General features: G+C 43.8%; 5 protein-coding genes across 5 annotated transcripts, besides 21 other annotated features; 2 read left to right on the forward strand and 3 right to left on the reverse strand.

Moving 5' to 3' along the window:
• The first annotated feature begins 160 nt into the window (after window positions 1-160).
• Window positions 161-218: a microsatellite.
• Window positions 219-339: 121 nt separating this feature from the next.
• Window positions 340-438: a microsatellite.
• Window positions 439-555: 117 nt separating this feature from the next.
• On the forward strand, window positions 556-1,663 carry PVX_080085 (hypothetical protein, conserved). Its single transcript, XM_001613675.1, has 3 exons — window positions 556-733; window positions 881-920; window positions 1,103-1,663. The coding sequence occupies exons 1-3, from the start codon at window positions 612-614 to the stop codon at window positions 1,331-1,333; spliced, it is 393 nt and encodes a 130-aa protein (XP_001613725.1). The 5' UTR covers window positions 556-611; the 3' UTR covers window positions 1,334-1,663.
• Window positions 588-627: a microsatellite.
• Window positions 753-824: a microsatellite.
• Window positions 1,285-1,306: a microsatellite.
• Window positions 1,644-1,669: a microsatellite.
• An 83-nt stretch (window positions 1,670-1,752) lies between these two features.
• PVX_080090 (hypothetical protein, conserved) lies at window positions 1,753-4,919 on the reverse strand (the record flags this gene model as incomplete). Its single annotated transcript, XM_001613676.1, has 2 exons — window positions 1,753-1,886; window positions 2,045-4,919. 2 exons carry the CDS (start codon window positions 4,917-4,919, stop codon window positions 1,753-1,755), a joined length of 3,009 nt encoding a protein of 1,002 aa, XP_001613726.1.
• Window positions 2,606-2,670: a microsatellite.
• Window positions 3,939-3,992: a microsatellite.
• Window positions 3,962-4,112: a microsatellite.
• Window positions 4,920-5,638: 719 nt separating the features above from the next.
• Window positions 5,639-8,452, forward strand: PVX_080095 (mitochondrial processing peptidase alpha subunit, putative). The gene is made up of 2 exons (XM_001613677.1): window positions 5,639-6,727; window positions 6,950-8,452. The coding sequence occupies exons 1-2, from the start codon at window positions 6,349-6,351 to the stop codon at window positions 8,173-8,175; spliced, it is 1,605 nt and encodes a 534-aa protein (XP_001613727.1). The 5' UTR covers window positions 5,639-6,348; the 3' UTR covers window positions 8,176-8,452.
• Window positions 5,870-6,046: a microsatellite.
• Window positions 6,560-6,610: a microsatellite.
• Window positions 7,200-7,219: a microsatellite.
• A 434-nt stretch (window positions 8,453-8,886) lies between the features above and the next one.
• PVX_080100 (multidrug resistance protein (mdr1)) lies at window positions 8,887-13,492 on the reverse strand (the record flags this gene model as incomplete). Its single annotated transcript, XM_001613678.1, has 1 exon — window positions 8,887-13,492. The coding sequence occupies one exon, from the start codon at window positions 13,490-13,492 to the stop codon at window positions 9,098-9,100; it is 4,395 nt and encodes a 1,464-aa protein (XP_001613728.1). The 3' UTR covers window positions 8,887-9,097.
• Window positions 9,799-9,833: a microsatellite.
• Window positions 9,887-9,914: a microsatellite.
• Window positions 13,493-13,571: 79 nt separating the features above from the next.
• Window positions 13,572-13,618: a microsatellite.
• Window positions 13,619-13,723: 105 nt separating this feature from the next.
• Window positions 13,724-13,752: a microsatellite.
• Window positions 13,753-17,675: 3,923 nt separating this feature from the next.
• PVX_080105 (hypothetical protein, conserved) lies at window positions 17,676-23,483 on the reverse strand (the record flags this gene model as incomplete). The annotated part of the gene is made up of 1 exon (XM_001613679.1): window positions 17,676-23,483. One exon carries the CDS (start codon window positions 23,481-23,483, stop codon window positions 17,676-17,678), a length of 5,808 nt encoding a protein of 1,935 aa, XP_001613729.1.
• Window positions 20,100-20,148: a microsatellite.
• Window positions 20,696-20,721: a microsatellite.
• Window positions 20,892-20,927: a microsatellite.
• Window positions 21,304-21,324: a microsatellite.
• Window positions 21,712-21,732: a microsatellite.
• Window positions 23,484-23,735: the final 252 nt, after the last annotated feature.

Genomic DNA, 23,735 nt, shown 5'->3' on the forward strand with positions numbered 1-23,735 from the left:
TTCGTTCCTCGTTTGAAGCGCGCGGTCACGCAAGGCTGATAATGTGTCATGTGTGTATGTATCTACGTATGTATCTATCCATGTATGTATCTATTTACGTATGCATGTAATCTTGTGCACACATACGTATGCTCCACACCATTTCGACGCAGATAAATGGTAAACGCGGCACAAAATTGCCACCATTTTAAGAGCGCATCGCCAGCATGCAATATTCTGTAGAATTCTTATCGCTTATTCCGAAAGGGTGCAAATGTGCTCGCATATGCACGTGCCTACGTACGTGTATATATATAAATATATTTACTTTTTTTTTTCCCCACTCCATTGTAACTGCAAAAAGGGACATACACCTTCAAAACGCCAAATTGGTAATTAGAAGCTTGTTGAACATTTCGCGTTTGCAGTTTTATTCACTCCTCCTTTATGGTCGATTTTTTTTTCTTTTATATGAACGAGTCAGGAAAAAATGGCATAAAAGGATTTTTTTTTTTTTTTTTTTTTTTTTTTCTCCCATTTTAGCTATTTTTCTGAAAACCAGCTAAAACAAAGCAATAAAATTGTAGCTTCCGTATTACTATCCCATAAATGATCTTCTGAACGCTTTTATAATGAAAATTTCAAAATTGAGAAACATCAAATTGAACTATATGAACAGTTCAAAGTGTTTTTTCAGTGGGTACACAGGGAAGCACATATCCGACAAGGAATTGGTCAAAAAAGATGACAACTGGTAAGTGCAGAGTGATCGAACGTGTATGTGTGTACGCATGGAGAAAGCTTCTCACGTTGGAAAATAAACGTATGCGAGCTTATGTAAAGATAAACTTGCGTGTATTTTCCTTAATTCTCCTTTTTTCCTTCCACCCCTGCACAATAGGTACATTGAGGAAACCAATTTTTGCCTGGGAAGAGTGACGGTACTTGACGAGGGAAGGCAGCAGCATTTATTTTTCACTTTTGCGTCTACCCCCGTTGTGTGTGGAGAGTGAATACATTTCTCCCCCAATGAAAATTCTTTACGTGCCTCCTTCCTACCGCACATATGTCCACACGTACGTATGTACCTTTTTTCATTTGCACAATGTGCACCTCTTCGTAGAAACTGAGATTTTCCGAAAAGGACGATATGGCGAGGAGAGTTTTAAAAATTATGGACAGCCAGTTAAGCAAAATGTACACACGGATGCGAGATGGAACGGTCATCCCATACATGTCCTTTTATTTGAATGATGTCATTGATAAGCCGGCCCCAAACCATCAGTTTGTTGAGCAGCCACTGATCAAGTGGACGTGGGACGAGGCCTACGATGAGGCGTACGAAGAAAATTAAAAAAGGTGAGGGGCTTGAAGAAGTTTGCTCCTAAAACGATGTAGAATGGGCAGAATGTAATCAGTGGCCAGAACGGAGATGGGGAGAAACGGCGTTAAAGAAAATCCGACAGGAAGAAGCATCGCCAATCTGTTCACACCCCTCCACTATCGCAGTTTTGCATTTTCTAACCAACCAGTGATAGCGCGTGCAGCTATTCAGTTGTGTGCACATTTGAATCGCTCCATTTTTGCGTTCACTTTTTTTTTTTTTTGTTGTTGCTGCCAATGCGGCAAAGGATAAAATTTAAAGAGGTGTCGAAATTTTTCCGACAAGCGAACGATGGTAACAATGCAAACATTCACGTTTTATTAAAAATGAATTTAAAAGCATTTTTTAATTTCACAAAAAAAAAGGGGCCAAGTGAGGGGTGCACATTCTCATCGTTTGTCAATTAAAATGTCTATTATAAATAACGGGAACACAACTTGTTCGCATGTAATTTTTACGCGTTCGTTTGTCTTGAAAAGGCCATTCAGGGAGTTCACTACGGCGGTATGCACGTTTGAGGCGCCTACGGGGGGGGAAAGGCGGACACGTACGGGTGTGCACATGTATGGGAGTGCACACGTATGGATGACCACACGTATGCAAGTTTACACATATAGACGTTCACACATGCGTTGCGAATTCACACGTGAGCATGCCCGTGTGCGAGGGGCCGCGACTCACCCCTATTCGTCTGCGTAAACTCGGTCACGCAAAAGTTGTGCACCTTGAAAATGGAGAAATTCAAAGCTTTGTAAAAAGCGTAAAAGCACTTTAACTCCTGCACATCCATGTGCGCATACAAATCCGCAAAGTGAAAAATTGTGAGCACTCTATAGATGTAAATTAACTCGTTCAAAGGGAGAAGTAACGAGGGTGTCCCTCTTCTGTGTCTATCCCGCTTGTGCCATTCGGACAGTTCTGCACAATGTGCCTCGGTTAACTTGTAGGTGGCTTCATCCATGGAGTTTACAATATGGCTAAACAATTTTTTCATCATTCGGATGGATAAAGTGATGTGGTTTGAGAGCACATTTCGCTTATACAAATGTAAAAGTAGGTGAATTAAATTGGCGTAAAATAAAAGAGACAAATGTTTGCAGTTTAACTTTTCGTAGTGACAAAACAGTGGAGGAAATATGTGCTTATAAACCTGGCTCAAATAAGCGTCGTAATAACTGGGTTGCACTTTAATTATGGAAGAAAATATATCGACAAGGCTTACAAGAATGTTTTCATAGCTCAAATTGGGGGTCTTTAAATAATTCGAAATTTTGGCTAGCAGGTGGTTCGTAAAAAAGTCTAAATTGTTGTTTATATCGAATAGGAGCATATGAACATGTAAGGCAAAATAATCTTTTTCATTTTCTTTGCTCATAGGTGTGAGATCTATGCAGCTCAGTAGGAGTTTCTTCTTGGTCACAAACTGTGTGACGTTTCCGCCGCCCATTTTAGTGAAAATGCATTCATTACACAGGTTCAGCGCGTGGAAAAAATGGAAAGCGTTTTTACTTCGATCGTACTTCTTCATACCATTTGCTCTTCCTTCATGGCATTGCAAATACTCATTCAGGTTGTCAAAATGGTCGTTTATAATTTCCTCTGCTTTGTTGCAAATACCCGTGTGCACATGCCTGTTCACCAGGATGAGAGGGAATAACTCCACTATATTATTCTTCGTGACGTATTCGCTGGCCCTGTCAAGAAGCATCCGTTCCCATTTTAAGGTCTCCCTTTCGATGGAAGCGCCGGACGACTCAGCATCACAATGCTGATGATTATCATCTTCATCCTGAGTTGTGCTCCTAACCCATTTTAATATTTCTTTAATGTCCGTGTTAGAAATTACAACCCTGTTGGTGCTGCTGTTCGGCTTCAGAGAGGTGTCCACTGTGCCCTCTCGAGTGGGTGTACTTTCCCCCCTGCACAGGTCATCATAAACGCTTTTCACCAAATTGAGGTAATATTCTTTAATGCAAAATGTGGATTTTGCTACTCCCGTGGGTAGTTCTCTCCCCCCCGGTAGGTACCTCTCCACTGAGGTTAGCAGGATAACTTTCATTTTGAAATCGAGGGAGTTAACACAAATGCGCCGAAAAAAGTGTAGCCGTATAAAATGTTCCTCCGTGTAGCTAGCCACTCTCTGCTTGTAAAAGTGCAGCAGGTACACAAGCAAATTTGGTGCAAATTTGTTCTTCCCAATTAACTGGGCAGTCAGCTGGTCCAAGTGCTCGAAGGGCATATCTCTCATGTACGATGCGGTTCCGCAGTTTCCATACTTGTAGGCAAAATTTACGATCGTGAAAACGTCCAAGTCGATCATCTGGTTCAGCTTCAACCTGTTGCTGTGCTGACTCTTTAGCAGATTAAAAATGATGCCAAACAACTCAGACCGTTGCTCCTCACGTAAGCTAACTTCATTTTGTATAATAAAATTGAGGAAGTTGCAAAATTCTCTATTGGAGAAATGGCTTACCATATGCCAACAGGTTTCATAAATGGTACTCATGAACGGGTCTGTCTTCAAAGGAAGTTTCCCATTCCCCTCCTTAAGGTAGAAGTACGTATACGCTAACAATATATTTACCATCTGCCCGCTGGAAAAATGCGATACGTTTTGCAAAATGTTTTTTTTTAACTTTTCCAGAAAGGGAGCATACCTCTGCAGCTGCAATTTATAAACGGCGTACACAAAAATGTGAACATCTAGACAGTTAAAATGGTGCTCCTTTTTTTGTAGCTCATCAAAAATGGCATCAAACAGTTGGCAACTTCTCAAGTTCAAGTGGTAACAGCTGTGCAAGAGTAAAGACATTTCTCTTATCGAGTAATTGAAATCGCTCGGCTGGCATATTCTACGTACAAATTTGTCCACAAACGGGAGAGCGGCATCTTCTTTTATATCCCCACTCGCTACATTCTGATTCTTTTTCCTAAGTAAACGCAACATAACTTTATCATTTCTACAGATGCTTGAAAGTAAGTGGGCTATGTTAATCCAGGCGCTACCCGTATTGTCAATATGACTTGCGTGGGGCGAAATATGCTTGTGCAGTAAATGCAGAATCCCGTTTTGCATGTCCTTACTCATTTTTATTTCTCCTTTGCTAATAACCGTCAGGAGCATATTAAAATGGATGAAGCTTAAATTGTGCACAAGTAGGTTGTTCTTAAAAATGCGCTCTACAATACGCAATGCGTTATCACTCAGTTTGCTTCCTTTCCCCCCGTGGGCCTTCACATTATGCACAGCATGTTTAAGAAGTTCACCAATTTTCCCCTTTTGGAGAGCATCCCCAAATGGTGCTGCTTTCCCATCTGTAAAATGATCACCAGGTGTGCCGCTAAAAAGTGGTGATCCAATTTTCCTCTCCCTAGTGTCATATAAGGGGTTCCTTTCTTCTGCAATGTTGTGTTTTTCCCCCCTGCAGGGCTTCAAAAAATGGGCCCCTCTCCCATGTATGCTTCCTCCCCAGAGGGAACCCAAACAGCCGCTTCGCTTCAAATCACCGAGTGTGTGACTGTTGCTGCGGAACAATTCATTTTTTATGCTTCTCATAATTGTTTCCTTTTTTCTACAAGGTGAAGTCGGCCCGCGTTGTCCGTTTCATTTTGTCCACTTGTGTGGTGCAATGGGGTGTGAAGCGGCAGTGTAAAGGGGGATACCAAAAAATGGAGCAGTCGCATGGGGGTTTTCCCCTACACAAGTTGATATATGTATATAGGTAGAGTTTTACGGGGTGGTAAAACCTATGTGCCACTTGGGGAATGCCAAACAGGTTGCCCTTTTACGTACTACGTTCATTTTGTATACACTATCGCTGACCAGGTATAATGCGCTTGCTATGCCTTACGCGGACAAAGGCACTTTCCCGGCGAAAGAAACGAATTTCCCCCCCAAAGTTAGCAAATCTGTGAGGAACGGAAAAAGGCCCACTATTGTATATCCATCCTACAGTGCGCACTTAACCATCGTTGAGCTGTCAGAAATGCTATGAAGCGAAATGACCAGGTGGTACACTCAATTTGTATCTTCCCGAACGGCGTTGATCTGCGAAACTGTGTGGTGCAACGGGATGGGCAGCATGTTCAGCCCAGCAACAACGAAAGGTATTTTCCCTCAAACTTATCGGCGGTGGGCACGAACAGATAAACGTACGCATAGCTGAATTTATATATGCACATGTAGATATATATACCAATTTGCCTATGCGTCCCGCGATGTGGAGTGTTCACCGCGCATACATCGCGCTGCTGACTTTTTTTTTTTTTTTCTTTACCGTTTTGCCTTTCTCCGTTAAAATAGTACACCCATTTTTTCTTCTTCAAAAAAGCGGAAGTGAAAGGGTTATATATGTGCCATTTTGCGTAAAAGCACAATCCTATTTCAAAATGGGATTAAACATGTAATGCGCAAAGAAGAAGCAGTTATGCGTAACCCTCCCTGCGGTAAGAAGATATGTATACCCCAAAATAGGAAATTTCCCCCCCTTTTTTTTACCCCCAATATACGCCCATCGCTCATTTATTATGACCTGTGCTCAGTTAAACAGGTAAAGAAGTAGGAAAAAAAAGGGAAGAAAAAAAAGAAGAAAAAGAAGAAGAATACGCGCATTTGATTCTTCCATTTTTGTAGAAAAAGGAAGCAGCAATTTTTCTGTGCTTTCCCCACTCATCAGTGTTGTTTAAAGTGTACATTTTTACGTCCCGCGGAAGGGGCCACCACATCGCCACTGCCATCACCACTATTGCCCCCGTTCGAGACTGCCCCCGCGTGAACATGCAGCCGAAGGCGCGCACAAGATAGACCTGCGGACGTGTGTGAGTAGCGGCACATGGGCCAACAAACATACATAGCCGCGTATCTGAGTCTCCACCGAAGGGGTCCCTGTTCCCCCCTCGTAACTGCTGCCACTAACTACTACCGCAGCAGTTGGGGCCCACCGCGCCGTTTCCTCCATCTCCCTTAATAAGCACACAACACAAAAATGAACGGACACGTACAGAAACTCAAAGTAGTCCTGTGCAGGAACAAACCGGGGAAGCAACTGTACAGCAGTGAAGCCCTAAAAGTGAAGAGAAACCCAAACTTGGAAAAGTTATATTCAGGGGAAAAACAAAACCTAGCAAAAGTGACATTCAAGAAGGAGAAAATCGAAGACATCATTAAGGAGGTGAAATTTGATTACTACTATTTTAATGAAGGGAAGAAAAACATCTATAGGGACATCCCCCTCAACATTGCTGTGGTAAAGGAGTCTGAGTTGCCACCCTTCCAGCAGGTTGACGAGAAGTTACATTTCTCAGTTTTGGAAAATGACCTCCGGATTATTTCCACCAACAAGAACAACAGCGTTTGTTCTATCGGTAAGAAAGGATCGTGAGCGGGGCGCAGTTGCGTCCATGGGTGGCCTGCTTGCTGTGCCCCTGCGCGGCGGTTAACCGCGCGTAGCAGCGCCTATCCGGGGTTAACCCCGCCTAACAGCGCGTACCACCGCTAATCACCTCCTACCACCGCTAATCACCTCCTACCACCGCTAATCACCTCCTACCACCGCTCACCACCGCTAATCACCGCTCCCCCCGCAGGGCTGTACGTGAAGTGCGGGTCCAGGTACGAAGAAATAAGCGAGCAGGTGAACGAGCAGGGCATGAGCGTGATGCTGGAGAACATGGCGTTCCACAGCACAGCGCACCTGTCCCACCTGCGGACGATCAAGTCGCTGGAAAAAATAGGGGCAAACGTAAGCTGCAACGCGTTTCGTGAGCACATAGTGTACACCTGCGAATGCTTGAAGGAGTACCTGCCCGTAGTGACCAACCTACTAATTGGAAACGTCCTATTCCCTCGCTTCCTCTCCTGGGAAATGAAAAACAATGTGAATCGACTCAACACCATGCGCACCAAGTTATTCGAAAACAACGAGCTGTATATAACCGAACTTTTGCACAACACCGCATGGTACAATAACACCTTAGGGAATAAACTCTATGTGTGTGAATCTAGTGTGGAGAATTACACCGCCAATAATTTAAGAAATTTTATGCTGAAACATTTCTCTCCAAAAAATATGACCCTAGTTGGTGTCAATGTAGACCATGAGGAGTTAACCAAATGGACATCCAGGGCATTTCAAGATTATGTGTCCATACCGTATACTAGTCAGAAGGAAGTGACCCCAAAATATACAGGAGGGTTTGTAAGTGTGGAAGATAAAAATGTGAAAAAGACCAACATTGCTATAGCGTACGAAACGAAAGGTGGTTGGAAGACATCAGACATGATTACACTGACAGTGTTGCAGACACTTATGGGTGGAGGGGGCTCTTTCTCCACGGGGGGACCAGGAAAAGGAATGTACTCTAGATTATTCCTAAACGTTTTGAACAATTATAATTTTATAGAATCTTGTATGGCCTTTAGTACACAACACTCAGATACGGGTTTGTTTGGACTCTACTTCACTGGGGAACCAGCCAATACCATGGATATAATAAATGCCATGGCTTTGGAATTTCAAAAAATGAATAAAGTTACAGATGAAGAATTAAATAGAGCCAAGAAAAGTTTGAAGAGCTTTATGTGGATGAGCTTAGAGTATAAGTCTATACTAATGGAGGACTTGGCTAGACAGATGATGATTCTAAATCGTGTGCTCTCTGGAAAGCAGCTGTGTGACGCTATTGATGCAGTGACGAAGGAGGACATAAGCCGAATTGTGGGCCACTTTTTGAAAACCAAGCCGACGGTTGTTGTCTATGGCAACATTAACCATTCTCCTCACTACGACGAAATATGCAAAATTTTGGGCTAAAAAGGTTGTCCTGAGCACTTTTTTTTTTTTTTTTTTTGCCTTTCACTTTTTAGTACTCCCCCTCGGGGGGTATATACAAATTTTTGCGCCATGCAGAGATGTTGGCACATGTGGTTTGTTACCCGTATGAAAATTTACATGCACGAAATGTGCTCACGGGGGGCGCGTATAACGGCGTGTGGAGTCGTACCCCATCCTTCCCCTGTGTAGCGACTCTTTAAAGGCACCGAACTGAAACGTCAAACACGCTTTAATGAGAACATGCGAAGTGCATTTCTGAGATGTGACTATTTTCCCAACGGAGTGGAGGTACCCATCTGGCACACCCTTTTTTTTTTTCCTTTTTTTTTTTACCCTTTCTTTTTCATTCGCGCATCCCCCAAAATGGTATCACAGCTTAAAATTAATAAACGAAACGGAAAAACGCACATTTTTTCCTTTAAGGCTCCAAAATGGTTCTCCCCGGGGGAGGTGCAACGACGCAAATTTTGCTTAAAATGATGGTAAAGTTTTCACCCTCTTGGTGGAGACTCACAAAACAGCGTCGAAACATGTGTGCTGAACGATGCGCTTATTAACTAGGGCAAAAGGCTAACCCGTGAGGGAGATTAACTATGTTTACTACGGTTAAGGGGGGTTTGCTCGCCCTCGGCTCACGATTAGGCTCACGCGGAAAAGCTGATCTCTTTTCGATGCAGGAATTTTTTTTTCGCACAGTGGTCCAAAAATTAGTGTGTACAAAATTGTTGTATATTGGCAAATTCTCAAATTTGAAAAAAAATTCAGTTAAACAAGCATATATACATAAAAAAAAAAGGGAAAAAAAATATATAAGTAAATGTAGATATGCACACGTGCATGTGCACGTATATACATATGATCTGTGCACGTGCATACACATGTGCGCTTCCCCCTGGCGCGTCTACTTAGCCAGCTTGACGTACTTCTTATATACGCCGTCCTGCACCGAGAGGAGCTCCTCGTGCGTTCCCTGGGCCTGTACAAAGGAGCCGGTTCGGTCCGGGTTGTTAAAAACGACAATTTTGTCGGACCTCTTAATGGACGCAATTCTGTGCGCAATGGTGATGATGGTCTTGTCCGCCTTGTCCTTAATATCAACGATGGTCTTCTCAATGAGCTTCTCCGAATTGGAGTCGAGAGATGAAGTAGCTTCGTCTAACAACAAAATCTTTGGCTCTCTCAGCAACGCCCTGGCAATGGCAATCCTTTGTTTCTGTCCACCGGATAAGCTTTTTCCATAGGGTCCCACGTTGGTGTCGTACTGATTCGGTAGGGATTCTATAAACTCATCAATTGCGGCAAATTTGCAAGCACGTTTGACGTCCTCTCTGGTGGCATTTTCTTTTCCAAATTTGATATTTTCATAAATGGACATGTTAAAGAGCATGGGTTCTTGGCTAACAATGGAAAATAAGTTTCTCAAATCCTTTAAGTTGTAATCGCAGATGTCTACCCCGTCGAGCAGTATCTTTCCACTGTTCTTAAAGAGGGTACTACTTTGCCCATCTGCCCCTTCCTTGGAGGAACTAAACTCGTTTGCATTTTTCATTCCCACGTTTTGCTCCTCGTCCCCCTGCTGCATCTGCTCCTTACTGCTCTCACCAGTTTGCTCATTTTTAAAAACAATGTGGTGGTCATTTTTCAAATCGTAGAATCGCATCAGCAGGCTCATCACGGTAGATTTGCCACTACCCGTTTCGCCAACAATAGCTGTCGTTTTCTTGCTCTCACAGGAGAAGGTCAAATCTTTGTAAATGGGGACGTTTGGTCTGGACAAGTATCTAAAATTGACATCCATGATTTCGATTTTTCCCTTAATATCGTTGCTGTTCTTAATTTTAATGCCTCCATTATCTCTCACGTCGATGAGGGACTTCCTCGTGATCAGTGGGTAGTACCTTTCGAAGGACAGCTTTGCATTTTCTGAGTCTCCCTTTAGGGACATCAACTTCCCGGCGTAGCTTCCCGTAAATAAAAAGGTAAAGAGGGATTTCATAAAGTCATCCACTTGTATTGTACCTCTTCTAATTAGGAAGGAACCAAACCAGTAGGCAAAACTGTTAATGAAAAATTGGGCACTCTGACTGAACCCCCAGAGCATCGAATTTATTAGCGTCTTTCTCTTTTGTCCTTTATTCGAATAATCAATAGCCTTCTCAATCAGTGTGCAGAAGTAATCCTCCAGCCCGTAAATAATGACCGTGTTCATATTGTAAAATGCCTCCTGAATTAGGAAACTTGGGTCTTTAAATATTTCATCATCACTGTTGTAGACAAATGCTGTGCCTGGTTGGTTGACTCGCTTCTTCTCTACATCCTTGTTGGCTGCTATCCTCGCTCTGATGGCAAACACTCTCATAAAAATGAAGTACGTTCCGGTCAGTACAGCCGCCACGATAGGGCAGAAATAAAATGACATGACCGTACTCACAAGGAAGAGCACTATAAAGTGAGTAAAAATGACAATGTTATTTACTAAACCGGTTTTTAACAAATGAACATCTCTGTTAATATGTGCTGACAGCAATCCTGGGGCATGACTATCCTGGTCAAAAAAGCTAATTTCTTGGTACATAATATTTTCGAACAGTCTAAGTTTCATGGTCTTCTCTACTTTCTCTCCTATCACATTGTTGTAATAATTTTTCAGCGTCTCAGAAATGAACATGGCAATCGCGATGACTAAGATGTAGAGGGAGTACTTATTCGAGTTCGCCTCCAGGTTTGCAAAATCGAATAGGGTGCCCACGTACTTAGCATAGAGGAGCGCAAACAGGGGGTACAACCCTCCGGCGACCATAATGCTCAGGGCTATAATGGCGATGTCCTTTTTGTATGAAAAGATTTCTCTGTACACAACGCGGAGGTTGTTTGGCGCTTTGGGTTTCCTCTTAAAGAGGTTTCTCAAAAAGGCTAACCTTCCTCCTGCATTGGTGTTACTTGCTTTGGCGTCACTCATTTTTTCGCTCTTTTTGGCGGATGCACTTTCATTTTTCGCATTGCCGTTCGCTTCGTCTGGGTCGTAGCCCCGTTCGGAGTCCTTATAAATGCTGCTCTTCATATCTGAGTCTTTGTCATTATCGTTGTTGCTGGAGCTTTTGGACGACACCTTTTGGTTGTTAATCATGGTGTAGTAGATTCCGTTTTTGTTCTTCATGAGCGCGTCGTGCGTGCCCTGCTCGATGATGTAGCTTCCCGCGTTGCCAATTTTTTGGTTCGCGCTGCTATTTTTTCCGCCCTTCTCCTGCTTATCATGCTTCTCATTCTTCTCATTGCTGTCCTTGGTGGGGTCCTCGCCCAGCACATCCACGTCCACAGTGGAACCGTTTTCCCGGTTGGACAGCACAAAAATGGTGTTGGCGTACCTGATGGTGCTCAGCCTGTGGGCGATGATGATCGTAATTCTGTTTTCGTTGCCCTTCAAATTATTGATCGTCTTCTGCACCAGGTACTCCGATTTGTTGTCTAAAGATGAGGTGGCTTCATCGAGAATCAAAATTTTGGGGTTTCTAATAATGGCTCTAGCGATGGAGATTCTCTGCTTCTGTCCACCTGACAACTTAGATGCATTAGAACCCACCAGCGTTTCGTACTTATCTGGGAGAGCAGATACAAAATCGTGGATCAGCACCTTCTTCGAAACACTAACAACTTCGGAATCTTCAATCGTTTCGTAGTTCTTCCTCACTTGTATCAGTTCAGTCGAATCTGTCGTTTGGATCATGTCGTTTAGATCACCAGCACATTTAGCCCTACAACTGTTGCGGCTGTTGGAATCACTTTGAGAAGAAAAACCATCTTCGTTCGACTCCTCCGATAAGGCTTCTAAATCTTTCAGGCTGTACAAACTATACTTGATGTTGTTCTTTATGGAGTTGCTAAAGAGAAGTGGGTCTTGACTGACGACTCCAATTTTGGATCTCCACCATTTGAGATTTACATCTTTCAAATTATGCGAATCGTTGATGATGACATCTCCCTCGGTGGGGTCATACAACCTTTCTATTAACTTCAAAATGGTGGATTTTCCACAACCAGATTCACCAACAAATGCGTATGTTTTTCCTTCCGTGAGGGTAAAATTGAGGTCCTTGTAAATTTCTACATCCTTTCTAGTATCATAGTGAAAACGCACATTCTTAAACTGTATTTTTTTTATATCTTTTAATTTCTTCCCGTCCTGGTTATTCTCGACTAGGGGCTTTCTGTTGATAATCTCGTACAGGTTATTCGTAGCTTCCAACGATTTCATATACTCTGTTATGTTTGGCAAAATGATGGTCAGCATGAACATACTGATGAGTACTCCTAGAAGGATGGAGATGACTGAGCCTCCGTGGAAGTCATTGTTTGGTTGCTGGTTGCTCAAATCTGAGATGATGATTCTCGTTCCGTACCAAAAACCAAACGCGTAAGATGCTAAAATGAACCCGTTAATCATACCAATGTGTAAAGACTCCATTAAGTTTGCCTTCAGCGTGTACTTACTGTACAGCTTTTCTGAAAGGTTAAATTTTTTCAAAATAGTATTTTCACCACAGTAGCTGACGACGGTTCGGATGCCTACCAACGCTTCTTCGATGATGGACATGGTGTTGTTATTATACAGGAGAGACGTCTTCTTATTAATCTTCACCTTCTTGTTGCAAATAACACCGCAGATGTAAATCAAGGGGAATACACACGTGATGCAGAGGGTGAGTCTAGCGTTCTTAAATAGCGACCATATGTATAGACCCAAAAATGCACTTGCGTACGTAAATATGGTAATAAATTTGGTGCCAATTCCTGCATTCACCTGTTCTAAGTAAAAATCCAAATCGGACGTCAATTTTGAGCCGGGATTGTTATCATGAAATTGGCCATCTTGATAAAATACACTTTTTAAAAATTCTATCTTGAGCGTCTTCAAAATTTTGGTGGTCACCACATCCATGCAGAAGCTCGAAATGAAGGACAGAATGAACTGGAATATTCCGATGAGGACTAGCGAAAATATAATATCATTTACATTTTCTCCCAAGTTCATATTCTTCATAATGACCCCAAAAACGGATACGAAGAAGGGCAAGGTGCCACCTGATATGGTGGCGCACACGAAGGACACCCCCAACAGCTTCCTATGACTTGACGGCAAACATTTAAACGGGAGAAAGAAGGGAATCTTCTGGGTCTTTATCTTCTTATACAATTCAAACGTCCCCTTCTTGTTCAATTCCTTTTCCACTTCATCTTTAATGCTCAGGTTGTTACTGCTGTTGCTATTGTCCCTGGGTTGCCTTTGATCCTTTTTCATTTTGGAAGATTGCACAGCGGGGGGAGAGGCATAAAAGGCGGTAAGGGAGGGCGCAGGCTGGGCGAGATACAAACAAGCGGTGCCACAATTGTAAACGCCAAACTGTCAGCAAGGTGGCTCGTAGGAGATGGTCACACGCGGCACGTTTTCTGATGCAAACTCAAGATATACACACCGACGCGCGAGAGAGCGACTCACAGGAAGGCACAGTACGTGTGCACATATATCACATTTACAGCATCGGAACGGCTACAGAACAATCTCCCCGGAATTCCCAAACGGTGAGGAGTTACGGGAAGGTCGGGGGGGGGAAGAGGCGGGACAAAAAAGGAACAGAAAGTAGGTCACGAAGGCCGACTTTAAAAGCGTTCTGTTCTCAGTGCATAAGTTTACACTCGGGCAGAGCTGGTATACAAAAATGTTACCCACAAAGGTTAAATGGGTACTTATAAAACAGTTGTACTGATGGGTGGAAAGTTTCAGGGGAGTGGAGCGAGATGCTTTTCCTTTCCTCCTCCTCTTCTTCTTCTTCCCTTAAGCCGCTTCTAACCAATTTAACCTTTCAAAGTGGGCGCGCGGCAAGCTCAGGGGCACACACAAACTTATGTACTTGTACGCGCATGTATATGCCTACATACAGCCACACGAACGTGTACGCAGCGAGGGCTCACGTGCACTCCGGCGGTACAACGCTGGCCAGGCAAATCCATATGCACACAAAAATGCGATATGAACAGGCACAAAAAATGGTGAAGCTATTCGGATGAAAAGTAGAACATATAAAAACTCTACATGTGGTAATGCCAAAAAAAAAAAAAAAAAAAAAAAATCACAATATAGAATTCTTTATCTATGCAATGTCGTAAACATTTGTACCTAACTGTTTCATCAAAGTGGTATCATTCAAAAACGGGGGCTGGCTATCATCAATAACTTTTATTTTAACAAAATAAAAGTTTATCGAAAATGAAGTTACCACTGTATAATGATATATTCATAAAACGCACGTACAAAAATGACAAAAATGGCAAAATGCATTAAAGAAAAAGAAAAAGAAAAAACAAAAAATACATATATGCATAATTTGTACTAATTAAAAAACTTTAACTTTTTCGTATATATTTTTTCGCGCCTTCAAAATATGCATCTCAAAAAAAAATTACTCAAGTATAAAACATCAAGATTAAAAAAAATAAGTACAGCATTTTTTTTTTTTCTTATAGGGAGTTGGGGCATTTAAAATTAGCAGCTTTTCTTTCTCTTTTTGATATCTACCTTTGCGTATCTGTCACTGCGTTACTAGTTGCTGGTCGTTTTGCGTTTTTCCGACTGGTATATGCGCGTATGTATATGACATTATATACATATATATTATATATATGCATATATATATGTATACCTTTTTTTTTACTTTTTCATTTCTTCACTATTTTTTTCTTCTTACATGTACATTATAAAATGTACATTATGCCAGTTTGTACAACATTTTCAACAATTCAATTCGCTTATTTTGAGGCCTCCTCACGCCTTCTTAATATTTTCGCTAAACGGTATAAAGAGATCTATATAAAAATAAGCACGCAAATTTTTTTTTTTTTTTTTTAACCGTTATGTAATTTTTTTAGTTTTTTTTTTTTTGCCGCTTCCCATTGTGAGAAGGCCCACTTGCTATAACATATGAACGTTATGGCAGTAGAATCGTTGAACAGTCGGGGCTCGCCCCCTTCCGATGCCGCGGCGGTAAGCCAATGCGGCCCTTACGTACTGAACTGAACTGAAATGAACTGTATTGTACTCTGCTGAACTGTACTGAACTGAAATGTATTGTACTGTGCTGTGCTGCGCTGAAATCAACTGAATTGTACTGATTTGCACTGACTGTGCTGTGCTGAACGCATATCCCATTTTTTGTGTGCCACGGCACATGTACACGAAAGTGCTAAATATGTGGTATGTACAACTTTATGCATATAATTTTTGAGAGGCCCGAAAAAAAAAAAAAAATAGTGACGCAACGATTATTATGGCTAAGTCGAGAAGTGCATATGTGGATGTATTAAATATGCGCATTCTTACTTACCACCCCTATCCTTCACGTGGTAGAAAAAATTTGAGGGTATTTTGAAGGCACTCCGTGTTGGCCAACAAAAAAGGCAGCCCATATGAATATGCGCTTACCAATCGAGTGCATGTAAAAAGCGATTGATTTGTGGCACCACTAAATTGCGCGCCACACGCTGGTGCTATTGGTGCTATTATCCAGCTCGACCATGTCCACCCGACGCGGCGCCGAACGAACAAAAGAGAAACGCCCATAGGAAAACAACCCAAGTTGTAGTCGCAGCGCGAGCCCCTACATATTACATATGTATATATATGCACATGCTATACATGTGGGCGCTCCGTTCGGGTGTGGATATCCGCAGATGACGCGCGCTGCCAATGCATACACGATTGCATTTAGCCGTACATGCAGTTCTTACGGGGACCACTCACCTTTCGCCATTTCTTCCGTTGCTAAAATGAGCCTCTCACACGTTAATTTTTATTTTCGCTCATGAGGCATTAAAATAACCCCTTCCGCTTTTGTGAATATTTTTGTGCCTCCCAACTTGGTAAAAATTATGAGCAAAAAAAAAAAATGCTTCATGGCAATAGCAACTTTAGGGGTATTTCCCTCCTCCCCCTTTAATATTGAAAAAATTGTATGCACTGTGTAGTGGGGCGCACATGGTATGACAAAAGGATTTCCGTTCGACGCTGTCATGTGTACAAAAAAAAGATAATATATGCGTACCCTTTGGCCGTGAATTATATCCTAATAATGTATTAACTTAAAAGGAGTTTGCATGACGCAGCATATTATTTTTTTGGGGGAAGGAAAAACTGTCACGGCTGTCCAAACGGAACATTCGCGCGAAACTGTCCACTCGTAAAAGTTTTGAAGAGGGTTTCCCCTTTACTACTTTGTAACGAACACAATGTTATATGCTGCCACGGTATGTGTCTCTTTCCCCATTTGCGAAAGGCGAGTTCCACTTCTGCATATTAGCGTAGGAGAAAATCGAACGTATTGCTTAGCTAAGCAGGGTGAGCATCAACAGTGCCCTGTCAATAAAGAATTTCCCCTCCTCTCTTGTTTTAAAAACGTTACTGTAAAGAATTGCTAACTCGTTCTGGTTATAATTTCTACCCCCCCTCAACAGTGTCTTCATAAATGTGCACCTTTGTGAAAAAAGTTTTGAGCTGATTTGCGGTTCCCCTTAAAATGACTGCACGTTAATAGTGTGACTTATTCGCAAAGGGGAAAAAAAAAGGCTACATTAACTTCGCATTCGCGCAGTATAAATATTGACGTAAAATTAACGCAAAAATGGCGTACCATTGGCCATACGTTGCCTTTCCACGGTGGAGGAACGCACTGCACGATGACTTAGCAACGACGTTAGCTTAACAAAATGGAATAACCAAGGTTAACGTTTTTAATTAATCGATTTTCCGCTGTCTCCTTAACGGTTTGCACGCATCAGTGCAACAGGGATGTGCAAGTCGAGCCGCACCTACTGCGTGCCCTCGTGGGTGCTTTTATCTACAGGGGCATTCGCAATTCTATGCGCCCACATACAACTGCACATCGCCGCTCCGGTTGGGGGCGGGACGCTGGAAAAAGGAGAACAATCAACAAGTGAAGGATTAAATGCGCAGGTGAGGCGAAAGATGTACCTCCCTGCGTGGAGGTGCCCCTACATATGCAGAGGCACTCCGAGTCCTCTTTCCTAATCAGCACAATCAGACTTAGGGGAAAAACAAAAAGCGGCCACACAATTTTCAGGGACATCTGGAGGGGGACATTTTACATTTAAAGCAGGGAAACTCCTTTTAAATTCAAAATTTAAAAGGGGTACACAATTAGTAACGGCCGCGACATAGGTGAAGGGGGAATGATACAAAAGAGGCGAAATATGCGAAATGCACGGAAGGAACAAAATAAAGGAAAAATGAACAACAACGGACAATCGGATTTTTTTCCCTTTTCATTGGGTGCTCTCTAAAAATGATCAATTTGCGCAGTCTGTTTTAACCCCCTCTCTAATGCGGGCTTCTCCGTTCATTTGTGCTTCCTTCCTAATGAGCGTTACCCACACAGCTATAACGTGCTCCCTCGTTGCGCCTACGCAACCCATCAGTCGTGATAATTTTGCACATAAAAGTTGACATCCGAAAGTAGGTGCTGCACCTGTGGCTGCAATAACTCTATGATCATCAAAGAGAGCGATTTTTTTATTACCTGGCCGCATGCTAAGCAGCATGGATTTGCTGGCGTAATTTCCCCCGGCGTGGGATCTGTCATGTACTGATAGCAAGACACACATGTTTGGGGTTCTTCGTCAATTAGCACATTTTCAATTTTGTTATCCTTCTTAAGAATACCACTTTTACTCTGATGGTCAGCTGTCTGCAACTCTGTGTGTAACTCTTCCTGATTTTTCTCCCCTCTGTGTTGTTCCTTTATAATGTGCTCGGCCCTACTTTGGTGTTCCCCATGTTGAGCTCTCCTATTTCGCGATCCCCTTCTTCGTGGACTTTTACTTTTTAAGTTACTACTTTTGACATGTTCACCTGTTGAGTCATAATTTTTTTGTTTCATTTTTTCTATGGTGGAACTTTCCATTTGACCATCTCCGCATAATGGTGGCTGGTCGGCCGCCCCATTCACGGGGCTGATGCACTCAGCTAACGTCCTCAGAGTGCTTCGATTCGTGCTGCCATGCATATCGCGCATAATCCCCCCATCATTGTTCTCTCCATTTTTGCTTCCATTTCGGTTGCGGCGGGTACTGCACTCTTTGCTGTTACCACGATTATTTTCCTTCAACTGCGTGCTTTGTTCTGCCTTGTTCGTGTTATCGTTCGCGCTAAAGCTGGGGCAGTATGCAGTGCCTTTCATCTCGCCTGCGCTTTGATCACCGCTGCGACCCTCTTTCCTATTTTCCCTTTCGCTCTTGCCGATGTGGTCCGATTTCTTTGTGCCTATATTAGTCTCATCATAATTGTTTCTTTTCAGTTCGGCTCCTTCCGCCATGTGTCCACTTTTTAAACTATTCGAGGGACAACCTCTCGGCTTCCTACTCAAGAAGCTGCCACCTTCCAGGCTGGTCTCATCGTGCACACCAGGATCGCATGCAAAGGGATGTCCTAAGTTCGCCGCGCTTGCTATGTTCGCCCCGTCCGCCCGGCTCACCGCGTGGCTACAATTTTCCTCACCACTCTTGTACGTCTCGTTATAGGCGCTGTTGCTCATGTGGCCCTTCCTATTTCTGCCCCCATGCATAGGGTCGATATTGCCGCTGTGCGCTTTTTTGTCCATTTGTCTGAAGGCTCGATGTGTGTCGTTTTGCACTCCGTTATTTGCGCCGTGATGTGCACCGTGATGTGCACCGTGATGTGTACCGTGATGTGTACCGTGATGTGATCCATTTGGCACTGCGTTATTTGCACCGTGATGTGATCCATTTTGCGTCCCGTCATGCGCGGCGCTCTGCCCATCTGCAAACCCATACGCACGCGTCGCATTGTACATGTGGCCACCGTGCACACTCGGTTCCATGCCCTCGTTGCGCACATCTGCACCGTTTTCAAGGGGGGCGTTCATTACATGCGTCCCGCTGGTATCATAACCGTAGGGGTAATAATTATTCCCATTGCCACTGCCGTAGATGTTATTAACACCGTCTTGTTGGTTGTTCCTTGGACCATTATTCATGAACATGTCCCCATAAATGTTCCCATCAACGTGGTGGTCATTATTCATACTGCCTATCGTGCCACTGGGGTTAAAGCCATGAGCGTTGTAATTCCCGTCTCGCTTCACACCACCTCGACTATACATGTTGACATTACGATCATACCCGCTGCTGTTTTCAAAGTTGCCATTATTCCTCATTTCGTACGGCATGTTATTTTGCCCACTCTTTTTCTTACCTCTATAATTTTTACTCTGCTTCATTGCACTGTTACAGATGGGTGGGGCATAGTCCTGTGGGGGGTAGGGGTGGTTGTTGCCGCCAACTGGACCGCTACCAACGTTTCCGTAATGACCGCCATGGTTACCACTATAGTTACCGCCATTGCTGCCGCCATAGTTACCGCCATAGTTGCCGCCATAGTTGCCGCCATAGCTACCCCCATAATTACCGCCACAACTGGAATGGTCAATCTTGCCGGGTGCCCTACCAACAACATTGCAATTGCTTCCCTGGGGGGCATTCTTGTAGGGAAAGTTATTCATGCTCATGTAAACATTTGCGTCCCCCCCCCTGACATTGTAGCAGCTGAAATTGTTGTTGTAGGTGTTGACGTGTTCGGGGTGCATGGTGCGCATATTATTCTCCACAACGTCGTTATGGTAAGCACTGTTAGGGTTCGCTCCGTTAGGGTATATACTATTAGGGTTCGCACCGTTAGGGTTCGCACCGTTAGGGTTCGCTCCGTTAGGGTTTGCAGCGTAATTCGCCATGCCGCCGTTCCGCAGGCCGTTTCTCGCGCCGTGTCGCACATTTCGGGTGGCGTTCCTTGCGTGGTTACCCCTGAAGTTGTTCCTCATCATATTGCTGTTCACCATGTTGTTGTTCCCCAGGTTGTTGTTCCCCAGATTGTTGTTCCCCAGATTGTTGTTCATCATTCCATTATTAGCGAAGCCACCACTCACCACGCCGCTGTTCACCACGCTGCTGTTCGCCGCGCCCCTATTCGCCACTCCACTATTGCTGCTGTCCCTACTGCCGGGGTGGCCATCGTACCTCGCCGTGCCTCCATTCGCCCTTTTGCCATTTCCATATTGTTTACCCACGCCGCCGCCGTAGTTATCGGCGCTGTTACCAAAGGCTCCGTTAAAGTTGCTGTTACCCCCGCTGTGGAAGTTGCCACCGCCGCTTCTGTCGCCATTGCCCTTGTTGGCGTTATGAAATCCCTTGCTTCGATAACCGCCCCGGTTGTGTTCACCCGCGTGATTCTCCTTGGTGTGGTTCTCCCACGTGTAATTATCTCCCCGCTCCTGCCCATACCCATTACTATCCCTGCCGCCGCACCCCCCAGTGTGCCCCACAGCTCCATCATAGCCATTCATGCCATTCTCACACAGTCCGCTAAAGTGCATCTCGCTTGGGGGGCCCATTCCATCGTTCACCTCAATCGCATCAACTTGCACATTTCGACTTAATTTTCCGTTCCCCATTTTGTCCTGAAAATTTCTAGTTCCACCTTTACTTCCCATGGGGGCAAAATTAGGGTTCATGTAGCCCCTTCCATTTTTGTTCCTATCCATTTTGGGATGAACAGTCGCTTCGTTCGAACCTTTGCCCCCACCGACGCTTACCTTATTTCTATGTGCATACGCACTGTCTTCGTTAAAGATTTTCCTGCCCTCTTTTTTCAAAGCTAAACTTCCACTCAGGGCTACGTTACTACCTCTGTGCGAATTTGAGTGCGTAAATCTGTTACTATGGTCTCTTTCCTGTTTTCCATCAGCCATGTCATGGCTTCTTTCTCCAAAGTGTCTACTTGTGTTCACCTGCTCATTATGATCCACCGAGTGGTGCCCCTGCTCAGTGTCACTTCCATTTTGGGCTTCCCTCCCAGTTGCGTCACAGGAGTGGTTAACTTCCTCATCCTTTAGCTCCATTCGGTAGATCGTTTCGTTAGACTTGAACGGATACTCAGGGTGGGGGTCCCCCTTAAAATAGCTATTTGCGCTGTCTGAACTCTTCATCTTGGAGTCCCCATTGCTATGGGCGAGAGTCGAATCTTCATTCGTCCTTACACTCCTATTTTCATCATCGAAATTTTCGGACGACTCCATGTTTCTGGAAAACCCATTCGACAGAAAGCAGTACGTGTCCTTCGTGCTAATGGACATGAGTTTGCGCGATGCGTTATAGAATTTTTCTTTCTTCTTTTTTCTATCATTTTTTTTGCCATCATTTTTTTTGCTATCATTTTTTTTCCTATCACGTGTGTTTGATATGCGTTTTCCTTCCACTGCGATAACGTCCACTACTTCGTCGTCCTCTTCAATGTCTTCCTCGGCAAGCAGATCCTCCTCCGCAGCGTCTTCCCCTCCCCTTATGATCCTTACCTCCTTCCCCTCGCTCAGGGAGCAGCTTTCCGACGACTTGAACCGGTTCATTGTTTCTCCGTTCAGAAGAGTTTCCCCCCCGTCCAGGTCACTCTGCCGTAGTTGATGTAGCTGCTGTGGGTGCTGCGGCTGCTCTTCCTCCTCATTGTTATTCGCCTTCTCCGTTCCCACCCTGTCGATTTCCCAGGATAGACTTCCCAGGTTCCTATGCTGCACCCCTTCACGGTTAATCTCTCCACAGTTCACCTCTCCACAGTTCACCCCTTCACCGTTCACCTCTTCACAGTTCACCCCTTCACCGTTCACCTCTTCACCGTTCACCCCTTCACAGTTCACCTCTTCACAGTTCACCTCTTTACGCTTCGCCTCTTTACACTTCGCCTCCTTACTCTTCAGCTCCTTATGCCCATGCGCGTGCCTGCAGTTGGTGTCCGCCTTGCAGTACCCGTTGAGGAAAAACTTACACAAGGTGGTCTTGTAAAACTCATCCGTGGATCTGAGCTCCTGCACATTATGTGCGAAGTTACACTCAATCTTCGACTTGCTACATAAGTTCTTCATGAAGTTACGGCACATGGCCGTTTTGTACAAATCTGGAAATGGCTTTAGCTCACTTTGGTCGTGTGCATAGGGGCACATATTACTCAAAAACCGTTTGCACTTTTCTTTGGTGTTCATATATGGGCACATTTTTGTCTTGGAGAATTGGATATTCAGGGCGCTCTTAAAATCGTAATTCACTTCCCTACTTGTGCAGTTCGCTTCATCTTTTTTTTTTTCTTTAAATTTTAATTCGTTATTAGAACAAGCTTTCTTCGTCACGTTCGTGTAGTCCATATTTTCCGGGGGGTCCCTGTTCGTGATGGATACCATCCGTTTGTCGTCCTCCTTGCTCTCGTAAATGTTATTTCTGTTCAGGGATTTGCTCTTTCGCAGGAAGCTGCTTTTCTTTCTGGGGGGAGTTCCATCGTTGGGGAAATCGCCCTTGCGGCTGTAGCGGTCGCCACACATATCGCCACAGATATCGCCACACATGCTTCCACCCACGCCCAACTGTTCAGCGGCGACACGATCATCGTCATTGGCGTACTCTACAGTGCCGGCATTTTGGTCATTATAACTTCCACTTCCTCCCCGTTTGTTCGCAAATACAAATGGCTGCTTTTCCGAGTTCGCCCCTCTTCTCCTACTTCTACCATCGACCATGCCCAAGTGTGACTTATCCCCAGTTGGCACTAAGTTCTCGTTATTGCTCGCCACTCTTTTGGCGACCTTTTCCTCTGCACCATTTGCCACATTCATTCTTGAGCCTGAATAGTTCTTCCCAAACGATTCGATGGGATTATGCACCCCCATATTATTATTATTATTATTACCACTGCTGCAATTTCCTGACGATGTGCCTTTTCTCAAACGATTGTCGTTAACCCCCCTGTTACTTCCTAACCCCCCATGCGGGTAATGCCTGTCGGGGCGTTTCCCCTTCTCCACATAACTACTATTGGCATATTTTTCTTCATAAAAGAAATGATTGAAATCTGCTTTGTTTTTTGAAAAATTCTTTGTGCGCCCATTTTTTCTGCTTTTCTGACTGGTACCTGAATAAGTGTGCACCACTTTAAAATTGTCAACCTGGTCATTATCGGTGCAGTAATTCATGTGGTTCTTCCTTTCTTCGCTCTTTTTGTTACTTGTCCTAATTGCTGCTTGGCCATTTTGCTCACAGTTGGGGCTTTTTTCGAATTTATTTTTATATGCATGCATTTCGATCGACTTGGAATTCCCACTGCTATTTGTTAACTCCTTGTTGCATCCTGCGCCGTTTGTGCTTCGGCCGTCATGCGAAACGCACTCCATTGTTTCGACTGAGTGGCGCTTCGGGTGGGCAATTACGGCGTGGATTAGATTATGCAAGTGGGTATGCGGGGGAGTGAGCACATGAATTCATCACATGCGCATAGATGGGCATACACACACATATATATACATATATATATATATATATATATATATTTTTTTTTTTTTCTTTTTTTTTTTTTTTTTTTCCTATTATAGTTGGCAATCCCTGTACCTCCAAACGCACCACGCCACTATCGTAAAAGATCACAC

The sequence above is a fragment of the Plasmodium vivax genome, chromosome 10, assembly GCF_000002415.2.
Source record: "Plasmodium vivax chromosome 10, whole genome shotgun sequence".
In the NCBI taxonomy this organism is placed as follows: domain Eukaryota; phylum Apicomplexa; class Aconoidasida; order Haemosporida; family Plasmodiidae; genus Plasmodium; species Plasmodium vivax.

What these genes read in the sequence shown, in the direction of transcription:
- PVX_080085 (XM_001613675.1), top strand. Translation starts at nt 612, where the DNA reads ATGAAAATTTCAAAATTGAGAAACATCAAATTGAACTATATGAACAGT. An exon ending in GTCAAAAAAGATGACAACTG is followed by an intron (nt 734 to 880) that starts GTAAGTGCAGAG and finishes CCTGCACAATAG; the next exon opens with GTACATTGAGGAAACCAATT. An exon ending in TTTGCCTGGGAAGAGTGACG is followed by an intron (nt 921 to 1,102) that starts GTACTTGACGAG and finishes ACCTCTTCGTAG; the next exon opens with AAACTGAGATTTTCCGAAAA.
- PVX_080095 (XM_001613677.1), top strand. Translation starts at nt 6,349, where the DNA reads ATGAACGGACACGTACAGAAACTCAAAGTAGTCCTGTGCAGGAACAAA. An exon ending in CAACAGCGTTTGTTCTATCG is followed by an intron (nt 6,728 to 6,949) that starts GTAAGAAAGGAT and finishes CTCCCCCCGCAG; the next exon opens with GGCTGTACGTGAAGTGCGGG.